Source organism: Sturnira hondurensis, unplaced genomic scaffold (assembly GCF_014824575.4).
Source record: "Sturnira hondurensis isolate 20B ecotype Veracruz unplaced genomic scaffold, ASM1482457v3 Scaffold0014854, whole genome shotgun sequence".
NCBI lineage: Eukaryota > Metazoa > Chordata > Mammalia > Chiroptera > Phyllostomidae > Sturnira > Sturnira hondurensis.
This window is the reverse complement of record NW_028087485.1, coordinates 12,776,510-12,790,849: the sequence shown is the minus strand read 5'-3', so window position 1 is coordinate 12,790,849 and position 14,340 is coordinate 12,776,510. Positions and strand designations below refer to the sequence as shown.

General features: G+C 44.3%; 1 protein-coding gene across 3 annotated transcripts in view; it reads right to left on the bottom strand.

The window, feature by feature from the left end:
* Positions 1-14,340, bottom strand: part of DNMBP (dynamin binding protein) — a 108,644-nt gene that overhangs the window by 38,716 nt on the left and 55,588 nt on the right. Inside the window, exon 1 of one of the 3 annotated variants that reach the window (XM_037064182.1) lies at positions 6,349-7,772. The exons of the other annotated variants lie outside the window; for them this stretch is intronic. Within the exon in view, the coding sequence (XP_036920077.1) occupies positions 6,349-7,675 (1,327 nt within the window). The 5' untranslated portion in view covers positions 7,676-7,772. Of the gene's footprint in view, positions 1-6,348; positions 7,773-14,340 lie in introns of those variants that run through there. 3 annotated transcript variants of the gene reach the window in all.

Genomic DNA, 14,340 nt, shown 5'->3' with positions numbered 1-14,340 from the left:
TTTCTTACTTTCAATGATGTTTTTCTCCTGACACCCTCAAATGATCTTGCCCTCTTATGGGCCTCCCTCCTTCTCCTGCCCCCAAGCAGTGGGCAACTCCTAGACTCAGTTTTGAGGCCCCTGCTCTCTGCCCCAGTCCTTCCTTTCCTGGGAGAAGTCCCCTGCTCCCTCTCATCTCAGAGGGTGACTCACCACGCGCAGGTCCAGCCTGACCTACTCCTCAGGCTCCCATCTGGTTTCTAAGACTTCAGTACTTTAGTTCTTCACCTCGCTGTGCTCCTCTGTCACGACAATTATGTATCTTCGCTCATACGGCATCTTCAACCAGGAATGTTCTCCTGCTTCTCTCTGCCTACGTCAACCCCCCATTATTCCATTAAGTGTTAGTTTAAGTTCAAACATCTTCCTGAACTCTTCCAATAACTCAGGTAAAAACTGGGCTTTCCCCCATATGATTGCTCATGGCATTTACTGTCTATGTTATATACGTGTGTACTTTCTCTAATTGTTCATGTTTTTACATTTTGTCTCTTCAACTGACCTGTAAACTCCTATGTGTGTGGGGGGGCGGGGTATCCTTTTCAGGAAAACGCCATGCTTCGCACAGTACGAGTTAATAAATACCCAGTGAACTGACTTCAGAGGGGACATGGGATCTGAGAGCCAGTCTACCGATGATGGCGATCACGGCAGCTCACGCGCACTCAGCATTCACTGTGTGTGAGACTCCACCTCACTGTTCCAAGTAATTGTTTCCCTATAAACTCACTTAAGTCTCATAATAATACTGTCATGTGGGCACATTATCTGGTTTTATTGATGTGGACACTACAGCACAGAGAGATGAAATAATTTAAACAGGGTTACACAGGTGGTAGGGCCAAGCTGGGGAAAGTGATCTAACTGCCCCCCTTATAGCATTTATAAAATTGTATTTTAATTATTGGTTTACATATTGTTTCTGTTGGAAACTGTGGGTTCCTAAAGTCAGGCACGAGTCTTACTCATCTTCTGCGGTGTCCCCATGAGGACACAACTGGCATTTGAGGCAGGCCAATTCTTCAGTGTGCAGGATGGTCCTAAACACCTAAGACACTTAGTATCCCTGGTCCTTGCCTTCTAAACACAAGTAGTCTCCTGTACCCTGCCATTGTGACAACCAGAGATACCTTCTTCGCCCTCTTACAAATGCTGGGGCTGACGTGGGCTGGCCAAGTGTCGGAACACCCACCCCTCCCCACATACATACCCTGGAGTCCACCACATACCAAGTTGGCACCAGCAGTCAGTAGTCCCTGTACCTAAGATTTAACTTAGATGACCCCTATCCTAGACTTCACGACTTCCATTGACCATTGATGCATACCTTATCAATAAATGGTTAATTATTTATTTTTTTAATTAATTTATTTTTAGAGAGAGGGGAGGGAAGAAGAAAGAGACAGAGAGAAACATTCACTCACCCCCAACTGGGGACCTGGCCTGCACCCCAGGCATGTGTGGTTAATTCTTACAGTGAAGCCTAAGTAAGAAATCCTTGCTTCCCTGGGAATCAGGCAGATCTGATAGGAAGAGGAGCAGAAGCAGCAAGAACCGCCCAACACGGTACTGGGACAGCTACGGGTATGTGTAATCTAAAGTGAAATGGGAGTAGAAACTCTGAGTAAACAGAAAGTGTTGGTCTGCAGTAAGAGGAAATGAAAGCAGAAGCTCAGGGAAAAGCAAAAATGTCAAGAGAAAGCCCACGAAAGAGAAAACAAACAGCTAGTCTGTAGGGTACCTGGCTTCAGTCCACTTGCATGGGAACAATGGCCTCATCCCTCCTCAAGCTCTTAACGTAATCTATGTCTAGAATGGAACCTAGTGTTTGGCACCCAATAACCCCGTTAGATAAAAATACATGAATGGCTCACATTTATTAGAACAGAATTAGATAAGAGCTGCAGAAAGTGCTCTGAAAACTGTAAAGCATGTAAATTAAGTTAGCACTACCACCACCACCAATAATAATAATAGCAGTAATAATAATGATGATGATGATGAAACTCCACAGCTGTTTTGCTGGCCACATGTCACTGCCCAGTTAATGCCTACGGACATGCCCCTTGTCTCCACAGTGGCCGAGACCTCAGGGCACCTGCGACACCATGGCCAGTAATCACCACATGAAATTATGCAGGATAAAAAGTGAATGTCCTGGATTGACTATAAGATATTTTATCCCGGTAGTATGAATACACACAGCAGATACAGAAATACCACGTTCACATGCTCAAGAAGAGAAGAAACCCTGACTACCAGTCTCAAAACTGAACTCTCTGTGTAACCATGGCAGAAGTGCCTTCCCATCTACCCGGGGTTTTCTTATCTTCAGAGGACAGCAAAGCAAAAGCTTTCCTTGGATTCTGCTGCTCCACTGTGATTACCATCCAAGCTTTGAAGAAATTGCTTTTACAGCCTCATCACCACTTTCCTTCTGAACTCCCTGTATTATACTTTGTGTGTCTGTTACTCGTTCCTCACCCCACCTACCAAACGCAAAGCTCTTCCCTCAGTCCATACCCTCTCTGTAGCTCTGCTGCCCACGACACAGTTAGTGTCCCCTCCACTTGAAGCCCCCCCTCTGGTTCCCCTACACGATGCTCACCTGCTCTTCCAAGCTCTGTGCAGAATGAACTCACAGCTGCACTTCTCGATTCAGCTCTGGGATGTACTAAACCAAGAGACACAGATTCTATTTCTGATCTAAGGATTCACTGGTTACCTCGGACACGAATTTCAATTTCTCTGAGCTCTGCTTCTTCATTTACAAAGTAAGTGGGTTGGATTTAGGTGCTTTTCTCAAACATTTTTTTACCGTGACCCACACATTACACTATGACTCTGTGTATACATTTATATAATACATGTATGTATGTGTACACACACACAAAGTATTACATGCTTACTTTTACTAATTTGAGATGTGCTTCAAATTTTCTACTCACCTCTATTTTATTTTTCAAAAATGCTAGTCATAACCCACTAAATAGACTTCAAGACCCAATCATGGGTGGTTATCCATTATTTATAACACACTGGTCTTGGTGATATATAAAGCCCTTCTAGTAATAATATAAAAGGATTCTGTGAGGAGGCTGCCCAACCCTGAATCACTAGCCTTAACTCTCATCTGAATTCCAGTGTCACATTTCTCTCCGTAAGAGTTCTTCATTTTGATATCTTAACATCACTTTTAACCCAGTTAACATGGAATTTGAAGCAGAAGGTTCCCTTCCCATCATACCTGTTTATGTTACTAGCACGTGTGAAACCTTAGTGCCGACTTTTGGTCTGGCCATGGAGAATAGTAGCTTACATTGTACTAACCTCCCTTAGCAACTCTGGACAAGGTGTTTTTTTTAAATAACTGTATAAAGGAAACAACCAAAAGCAGGCAAAACTGGAGAAGACCGGAAACGAGTGAAGCAGGCTAGGCGAGACCCGTATTTTTCTGACTTCCTCCCCACCCACTGGCAATCCCTCATTGTTTAGTGTGAGCGGGAATAAAGTGAAAGCAACGGGCAGTCTTCTTGGGCTGAGAAGTCTGGGCTCAGGCCTGGGGCTCCAAAGTGGCTAGATATTGAGAGAAATCCTAGAAAAGAGGAAGCCAAAGGAAGAACAGCCTCAAAATATGTGTAGAAGTTCACCTTAAATCCCTGAATCGTGCAGGGCAATGAGATGCAGGGAACTGGGCAGAAAGCAGTAACAGCTGGAGGCCAGAGGGGCCTGGCAGCCATCCACAACTGTCTGGGGCAGGGAGACAGTGTGAAATCTGAGTCACTTCCAAGTTAGGAGGTCCAACAAACCCTGCCAACTTTCCACTGGGACTCCAGGAGAAGAGCTCCTAGGAGTAAGGATCACTGCCCAGGGCCAGGGGTCACATCCCAGGATGAAGGGCAAAGCCCCAACAGGTCCACTCTAATAGTGTCTAAGGAGGACTCCTGGGGGAATGAACTGATAAGAAAGAGGAGGAAAAAGGCAAGTCCTGGTAGAACAGACCTGGTTGCTAGTCTGGAGTCAGGCTGGGGCCAGCCACAAAACAGCCCTTTGTTTCTCAGATGGAGTGAGAGGGAGAATGAGAATGAGAGGAGGAGGAAGGGACAGGCCACTCCACTGGGATAATTACACCTTCAAACCCAGAGTCAGAGGGCAGATGTCCAGTCGGGGCTCCGTGAAGACCATGCAGGGATAGTGTGGTGGGGCAACTTGTAAGTGGAAAGGAAAGTGGGTTATAAAAGATGAAGAAATGTAATTTATGAGTACCTTCTATGTTCCAGACTTGATTTGTTGTTTTCAGATGATTTCACCATGAGACAGTATTTTTTTTTATTTTACAAATAAGGAATTCGAAGCTCAGAGAGGTTCAGTAGTTTGCCTAACGTCACACTGTTAGTAAACGGTGGAGCTGAGATTTGAACGCCAGGTAGACAACCGACTGTAACACTTATTCCTCTCTGTAATGACGGGTTGTGACTGTGTTAGGTTCCGGACCAGCAGTGGCACAGGTGCTGTAAGACAGCTAGCAGAGAATGAGAGAGAGCACAGAGATTCTGGTAAAAACCAAGGTTTTCTAATAGGCTAAGGAAGGTATCAGAGATAAAAAAGGGGTGTCAATTGAGCTAAATATGAACATACTATGAAAAGTTAAGTCCTCAAACAGAGAGCAAGTTGGAAACTAGAAGTGATGTAGGTGGAACTGAGCTGGTTTCAGAGAGATCAGAGGGCACCTTGCGACACTCCAGAGAGAAGGGCTTGACTCTTGTTAAGTCAAACAGAATAAACACACTGTGGTTATAGTTTGGAGGCTCAATACAATAAGGAAATAAAGACAGGACACAAAGTTCATCTAAGAAACAGCCGTGGGGGAAGGGAATAGGAACGATACAAAAACCAACACCAGGAATCACAGAATCAGACTTTTTTTGAGCTGGAAGTAATTTGGAAATCATCCAATAGCTATCATTTCAGAGCAAAAATGCACCTTGGGAAAAAAAAAGTGGCCGGATGCTAAATACCTGGCCTCCCAACTAAAGCCGGTTTGGTTTCATTTTTATCTGTATAAATGAAGATAGAGAGCCTGCTTTGTCCACAATGGTGCCCTGGAAATTCAAGTGCAGTCAAGCCTGTGTTGGAAGACCACAGGGTAAACCACGGGCAGTTCCAGGATCACACCAGGACTCAGCTTTTTGGTCCTCCATGGCCCCCACCACCAGCCTAACCGGTGAGCCTATTCTGCAGGAGACCCAGACGAGAAACCTTCTGTGTAGCAGGAGGGAGTGAGATGGGTTTTTCAGATGGCTCACTCCTTCTGACCCTAACCCTTATCCCCTGGTTGTGAACTGGACAACCCCAAATTGGCCAGAACCAGAAAGTCTGCTTGGCATGAGGGTAACATATACGTAAAAAAAAGTAAAGGCTTAACAATGAGTCCAGTAATTACAAAACCAACCACAGCAAAAATAAATAAGTAAGTAAATAAATAAATAGAGTTCATTTCAGAGAACTGGAAGAAAGAAGACAAACTGACAAGAGAGAAATAACCTCTACAAAATGAAAGACTCTCAATGTTCCCATTTTACAGATAATGCAGTTAAGCCTCAGTGAGATAAAATAATTTGAATACCTAACTTGCACAAAGCACCGAGAAGCATATAATCTTCTGGATTCCACAAGAGTTCCCTGTGCTCGTCATTCACTTAACGTTCCTGAATGTCAAGGAATGAGCAATCCATAAAACAAGGTGCAGGGGGGCGAAGGGTGGGGGTTGGGGGAGGGAAGAGACCTGTAATGGCGTCAACAATTAAAACAACAATAGCAACAACAAAAACAAGTCTTCTTTTCCACCATGTCTGAAGAAATGTAGGGATTCTGAGAAAGAACATGCCAGAAAAGTAAATTTTGCTTGGTGCCTCTTAACGAATTTGCCATCTCCCACAAAACAGAAATCGTACATTAAGAATAGAAAGATATTTGGGACTAGAGATGCCTCATGGAACTGAAAAAGGAGAAGGAAACCTGTTGGGAGAACACTGTCTGATCCCGAGAGCCACGTTACATGTGTATAGCACCACATACGTTCTTGCTCTATGAAGTGCCTCCCAAAGGAATTAAATCTCTAAGGTTGTTGCCACTCAAGATTCACTTAATAAGAACTCTGGGAGTCCTTAAGTATACAGGTGTTCCTGGTACTTGGTATAAATACCCTTTTAATCTGTTCTCATGATTTATACTTTTAAGAAAAGTAACTGCATTGCTTTTGGGTGTATTTGTTTCGATTTGCTTTGTTTTGGCTAATGGCATTCTTACCTTGGGTTCTCTTTCTGTTTTGCACAAATTCTGAGCATCTCAGGGTGCTGGGTGCTGTGCGACGTAAGCAGCTATTCCTTTTCCAAGCCTCTGGGCCATTTACTGTTCTCTCTTCCTCTGAGCACCAGGCGTCATTCTCTAATGAGGAGCCCTGAGGCATGCCGCAGTGACATTCCCCTTGGTCTCCCACCGTCCGTTGATTCCATGGCACATCCGCGGTGACCCCTCTGCTCCCAGGTGCCGTCATCGCGGGTTTGTACGTGCCATTATGCTCCAAATTCTTCCTCTGATGGAGAGAATCTGTCCTTCTGTGATTCTGAGGCTCATGCTCACAGTTTGCATATACAGTACCACAGACTTTATTTTCTGTCTCAAAAGTATTCTGTTCCATGGCATGAGTCTTTGCTTTGGGATAGATTTTACCATTTTGATAAATATTTCTGTCCCCTTCATAGTATACGACTAATTCCTTACCTTCATTGACACCATTCAAACCCACAGGCTGGCCGTTAGTATAACTCCCAGGAACATGATATAAATTGCTGAGGTCATTGTAATACATATTAGTTTCTTTATAATCCCCAAGATTATAATTAAAATTCCTGTGGTCTTTATGCCACGTCTGAGGTTGACCAAAATTCCCCAGAGAGCCATCCAAACCCCTGTAGCCAGTCCATTGTTCAGTTTCTTTACGGTCCTCAGGAATGTCATTCAGATTGCTACAGTCGGTGGAGCTGCTCGTCTCCCCAGTCCCTCCAGCTTCCCAGGTTACACCTGGGCTTCCTGTAAGCCAATTATCCTTAATCCCAGAGCTCAGGGTCCCCAAATCTACGTTTTCTGAATTCCAATAACTGTCACAGCCTCGAGTCCCACTTGGGTGGTACATACAGCCCCTTCCACTCTCCTTCGCGTCCTCGTAGCCCATATCACTCAGTTCACTCTGCTCTAAATCCCAGTATCCACAATGCCTTTTTCTGTAGGGCCGATTCCGCCGTGTGACTTGGTACCTGGAATCCAAGTCATCTCCTCGGTAAAGTCCATCCGGCACTGCAAGGTCCCTTTTCTGTAGACTCCGGCAGTCTTCATACTCCCAGCTGGGGATCCAGTGCCCCTTTTTCTTAGCTCCTCTTCCTTTTCTAATCTCATGGGTTTCACACATATTCAGTGCGTTTAAAGATGCAAGTTTCACTTCTCTCTTCCATGGGCCTGGGTTGGGCTGAAGTGTGCACAGGTAGTTTAGCCTAAGGCTGTTATCTGTCCTCCTTAAAATGTCTCCCAGAGCGTTGGAGTCACCCTTCTTGCTGCTCTGGTTGGAGGACGGATACATGTGGAGTTATTTCAACCTCAGGATCCAATCAGTGAGCACCTATATCCTTCCCCACGGAGACCAGGAGATAATTAGTAACTAGTGTTCATGTGATTGGAGTTGGCAGCCTTGTCTGGTGTTTCCCTCAAGCTGGTCAAACTGGCTTGGCTGCTTTGTGAACTGAAGGTAGAAGCATTCTGCTGCTCTAGAGGTTTTGCAGAAAAAGCAGTGGGAAAGAGAAACAGCCCCCTGTAACAGCCCGAGGTGAGGTCATATATCAGTCTCATCTGCCTCTTTAATCCTTTAGTAATCAACCAGAGGTATAAATAAATGCTTTCATGGGCAGCTCAAAATGGACTGTCAATCCTTGTCCTCCCAGTTCAGCTTTCTAGTCCTGGGACACCTGAAACTCTGGGACTCCCTTCCCTTTTGCTAGAGGCAGAACCCTTCCTCTTTTGAGAGCTCTGTTGTACGGGGTTCAAGTTGCCAATTAGTGTACACTCGCATCACGGGTTGTTTCAGCTCCTGCCCACAGACGCGCTGGACACCCCATTGAAGGATCCAGTGAAACTCTATAGCGCGCAACTCTCTGCCCAAAGAATAGTTATGTACGCTCACACTTCCCTTGATATTCATTGCGCCAAAGAAGCACCAAGACCATTCATCTCCTAAATCTCTTTTCCAACTAATTCATATGGCATACTTAGGACCTGGATGGTCCTAGAGGCTAGAAATCAGAAAGTGGGGTATAAAAATACCTATTTGAACTTAACCAACATTAGCAAGATAATTAATATGTGTGAGGCACTGCAGAAGAGAAAAATGATGACCTAGTTGGTTCCTGCCTCTCACAGCACAGGAGCAACACACTATAAAGTAAGATTGAGTGTGATAAGTACTATAATAAGCACCAGCTGGCAAAGGAAACAAAGCAAAGTCCCTGGGGCAACTGGAGGGTTCTCGGAAGTGGTGGCCTTTGCACAGTGCCTTCGGTCATGAGCAGGATTTCCACAGACTTCCTACGTATGGAGAACTAGGATATGCAGAACAGTTTCAAGGATATAATATGTGGGAAATGAAATGAGCCAAGGATGGAAAGGTAAGTTAGGGCGGATCCCAAGGGACAGGAAGTAAATGACTGCCATTTACTTCATTCAATGGATAATGAATGGAGAGCCAATGCAGGGTTCTGAGTAGAAGAGTAACATGTCAAGGTACAGCCTTTAGTATGACTACCCTTTTAGCTATCCGGTCATCATGTCCAGGAATGATTCCTTGAACTTTTACTTAATCCTCATTTGTAAAATAATATAAAGAAACCTGAGGAGACCAGGGTTATGTGCTTTGTCAATAATTAGATGTTCACTCGTGGGTAAACCATTCATTCTCTCTGGGACTCAATCACCCACCTATAAAATGAGGCAGTGGTTTCAATGATGTTCCTCATTCCCTCAGTTTTAAAAGTCTGTGGTTTGTGTTCCTCAAATACCTAATGTGCTATTATGTACACCTTTTGAATTCCCTACTACCAATTACTGAATGACCTGTAGACTGTCAGATCTGATTTTCATTCAGTTTTTTGTTCTTTTGTCCTGTTCCCTTACACTTTACAAACCAACAGCAGCAGTAGCAGCAGCTTCCATGCTGTGAGTGCCCGTATGTGCTAAGACCAAGGTGAGGGCTAGGAAGTGAACATACATTTCCTGTGCTCTTCACTGTCCTGCAAGAAGGGTCTTGCACTATCCTTATTTTATCACAGATAAAGAATCTTGAAGAGTTTGAATAACCTGCCCAAGATCACAAAAGTTAGTACAAGGTAGGGCCACAATTCGAACCCAGATCTGTTTCATTTTTTAAATTATTATTATTATATTTTAATATATTTTATTGATTATACCATTACAGTTGTTCTATTTCCCCCCTTCATTCCCTTCTACCCTGCACATCCCCTCCCCAACCATTCTCCCCTTTTGTTTATGACCACATGCCTCAAGTTCTTTAGATTCTATATTTCCCCTACTATTCTTGCCCTCCCCCCTATCTATTTTCTACCTACTGTCTATGCTATTTTCTGTACCTTCTCCCACCTTCTCCTCCTCCCACTCCCCTGTTGTTAAGATCTGTTTGATTTTGTAGCACTAGACTATCTCAAAATACAGTGAAACCATAATTTCCCTCAAGCAAGTAAACAAATACACTTTATTATGGTCTAATTCAGAGGTGGACCATTATTACTGAGGTAAGCTTGCCACACCCTTGCCCCTCTCTATTGCTCACCATCTAGACCCGTACTGTAACAGAAACACTGTCCAGGACTGACTGACTCAAAAATCTATACCCTATTGCCTAAACCCAATAAAGATTTTGATTTTGTTCAGCAAACCAACTGGATGGCAACATCATTTGGAAGACAGCTTTCACCATGTATTATACAGAGTAACACTGTAAGTTCGATTTTTGCCAATAAACGATTTGTAGCTACATTTAACTTCTCTAGCTGCCGGTTTTCTTACGTGTAAAACGAGGAAGCTAATGGTTTCTCTGCCATTTTAAATCTAAAATTCTATGGTCTTACTTATTTCTAAGTAAAGATTACAAGTAGAGAATAATCTTTCCCCAACTGTTAGGGAAAACAAAGTTCCTTTAGCAACTTAAAAACACACTTAGTAAATCAACAATCAGAAGAGACAAAAAAAAAAGAGGGAGAATAAATTATAGGTAAGAAGGATGCTAGTTATAGAATGAGCCAGCAGAAGTTACATGAAGCTAAAAGAAATGGACTTCCAGACAAGATGGAGGCATAGGTGGAGACACTGTGCCTCCTTGCACAACAAAGTTTTAGTAACAAAAACACAACCAAGACACAGAAAATTGAACTGTACGGAAGTCCAACAACAATGAACCATTCAGCCAGACCGGTAAGAAGGGCGGAGTCAGAGGCTATTGGAGTGGGGTCACACAGGAAAAAGTGGTGGACTGGACCGACCCAGGAGCACAGGGGGCGGTTGGCAGATCCCAGGTGTGGGGTGGCAACGGGCAGACCCAGTGGGGGCTCAAGAAGGCTGGCTGGCCACAGTCACACATTCACATTCAGATAAACCAGGCGAAGGAGCGAGCAGTGAGACAGACCACGCAGGCTAGGGCCCCAACAACAGGGATTAGAGCCTGAAAGCACCAATTGGAAAGACTTTCGGGGTTGGGGTGCCAGGAGAAGCTCCCAGGCTCACAGAGTGTTTGTTGGAGAGACCCACAGGGTCCCAGAGGGTGCACAGGCCCACACACCCGGGAGCCAGCACCAGGGGGGCCCAGTTTGCTTTCGGGAAGCAGCAGAGGGGACCAAAATCTGAGAGAGAGCAGAACAGATGCCATTGCCCCTCTCTGACCCGCCCCTACATACAGCTTCACAACCCAGCAACTGGGTGGTCCCCCACTGGTGAACACCTAAGGCTCCGCCCCTCATACGTAATAGGCATGAACAAACCAAAACATTATGGCTCAAGAAGAACAGTTCAAAGCCCCAGAACCAATACTTCTATGTAACCAAGAGAGCCAACCTATCAGATGCACAGTTCAAAATACTGATGATCAGGATGCTCACAGAACTGGCTGATTTTAGTCACAAATTAGAGGAACAAATGAAGGCTAAACTAATTGAAATAAAGGGAAATGCACAGAAAACCAATAGTGATGGGAAGGAAACTGGGACTCAAATCAATGGAGTGGACCAGAAGGAAGAAACAAATGACCAAACAGAAAAATATGAAGAAACAAGAACTCAAAAAAATGAGGAGAGGCTTAGGAACCTCCAGGACATCTTTTTTTTTTTTTTTTTTTTTTTAATATTTTATTATTTATTTATCTTCAGAGGGGAAAGGAAGGAGAGAGGAAGGAAACATCAATGTATGGTTGCTTCTTGTGCATCCCCTGCAGGGAACTGGCCCCTGCCGGAAACTGGCCTGCAACCCAAGCATGTGCCCTGACTGGGAATCGAACCCCGATTGTCTGGTTCGCAGGCCCGCGCTCAATCCACTGAGCTACACCAGCCAGGGCTCCAGGACATCTTTAAACATTCCAACATCTGAATTATAGAGGTACCAGAAGGGGAAGAGGAAGAGCAACATGTGGAAAACTTATTTGAACAAATAATAAAGGAGAACTTCCTCAATCTGGCAAAGGCAATAGACTTCTAGGAAGACCAGGAAGTTCAGAGAGTGCCAAAGAAGTTGGACCCAAGAAGGAACACACCAAGGCACATCATAATTACATTACCCAAGATTAAAATGAAGGAGAGAATCCGAGAAGCAGCAAGAGATAAGGGGACAGTCACCGATAAAGGACTTCCCGTCAGACTGTCAGCAGATTTCTCAAAAGAGACCTTCCAGGCAAGAAAGGGCTGGAAAGAAGTATTCCAAGTCATGAAATCCAAAGACCTACAGCCAAGATTGCTCTATCCAGCAAAGCTTTAATTTAGAATGGAAGGACAGATAAAGTGCTTCTCAGATAAAGTCAAGTTCAAGGAGTTCATCAGCACCAAGCCCTTATTATATGAAATGCAGGAACTTATATAAGAAAAAGAAGATAAAAAATATGAACAGTGAAATGACAGCAAACTCACAGTTATTAACAACCACCCCTAAAACAAAAGTAAACTAAGAGGACAGCTAAATCAGGAGTGGAACCATAGAAATGAAGATCACATGGAGGGTTAGCAACAGGGGAGTGGGAGGAGCAGAAGGGGGGAAAAGATACAGAGAATAAGTAGCATAGATGGTAGGTAGAAAATAGACGGGGGGGAGGGCAAGAATAGTATGGGAAATATAGAATCTAAAGAACCTGTGACACATGGACTTAAACTAAAGGGGGGAATGGTGGGGGAGGGGGTGTGCAGGGTGGAGGGAAATGAAGGGGGGGAATGGGACAACTGTAATGGCATAATCAATAAAATATATATATATTTTTTTAAATGGAATGATCTTTGGTGCTGGCTGGCATGGGTCAGTGGACTGAATGTCAGAACACAAAGCAAAGGGTCGCTGGTTCAATTCCCAGTCAGCACACATGCCTGTATTGTGGGCCAGGTCCCCAGTAGGGGTTGCGTGAGAGGCAACCACACATTGCTGTTTCTCTCTCTCTCTTTCTCCCTCCCTTCTTCTCTCTCTAAAAATAAATAAAATAAAATCTTTTTTTTTTTTTAAAAAGAACAATCTTTGAATAAATGAAGAATGAATACCTGGTTACAACATGGAATTCACCCTGCCATCCTGTTCTTTTTTTTTTAATCCTCACCCAAGGATATATTTATTGATTTTAGAGAGAGATTATGGGAGTGAAGAGGGGTGAGAGTGAGAAAGAGAAACATCAATCAGTTGCCTCATCCAGTATGTGCCCCAACCCCCAACCAGGGATCAAACCAGCAACCTAGATATATGCCCTGTTCGGGAATTGAACCCGAAACCTTTTGGTGTATGGGACACCCTTCCAACCAGCCGAGCCACTGAGCCACAGCGCCAGTGCCCCCTCCACCTTTTTCTAAGTCCTATTGCCTTCAGAGCATTACAGATAGAGTTTGCATAAAGATGTAAGCTCCCTCAGCTTTACCTCCACATTACTACGACCCAGAACTAATCAAAAGCTGTGACTGGGTTGCTCTTTTCACGTGATAAATTTGTGAAAAAAGAAATGTGGCCTAAAGAAGAGAATAACTTTTCTACTTTTCTCAATACCAGGATTACTGGTAAAATTCAGCCTTCTAGACCCACAGCTCTCCCTTTCACTGGTCACAGCAGTAACCTCCTCCCCTCTTTCAAAAGCCCCAAGGCAGCAGCACTCTGCCCTGGATGTTTGCTCGTTACCAGAGGGTGGCTGCCTGGTGAGAAAGAGTCTCTATGAGACTCCCAAAGTGGGTAGAAACCCTGCTGTAGGTAATACCAGAAGTGAAGATGGGGTGGCAGGATTTGGAGGGAGAGAGAAAAGAAGGTAAAGGAAAGGTTAAGGAAGAAAAGGGAGGAGACAATAAAACCAGCAGGACAGGTAAATTCTTGTTACTATCTCTGTAATTGCCTGGGGAGGGGGCAGTTCACAGCTAGACACCCCAAGCTGTGCTCCTGTGGATAGTTCTGAGCTACAGGCAACTTTGGCTGAGGGTTCAGGAGAAACTCCTGCCCCTCCCTTGACTACCTGGAAGAACTTGAATGAGGGGCCTTGCCCACAACAGGAGATATCAGAGATACCCTCCTTTGACTGTCTATAGATAAGAACAAACTTCCATTAGCTAAACACCTGCCCTTCCTAATGTTCTTTAATGACCTTTTGAAGCCCCCAAGGCACCTTACCTCATTCCTAGCGTGGAATGTCTTCTGCGCCCGAGTTTCCCTTCTGTCTCTGGACCTCTCATGCAAATGGGGTCTCTGACTCTCTTACATACGTGGGGTTCCCACACACACACTATGTATGCATTAAATTTGGTTATTTTCTCTTGCTAATCTGTCTCATGTCTATTTGATTATTACACCAAACAAAAGAACCTTGAAAGTAAAGGAAAGTTTCTCCTCCCCCACACATCCCTTCCTCCAGTCTGAGGATCCATCCTCCTCACTTTCTAAGACTGGCCCAGTGACACTCTGTGACTCTTAGACTTTTTGCCATCTTACAGAGAACTGCAATCTCTCTCCTATCTTAACTGTGCT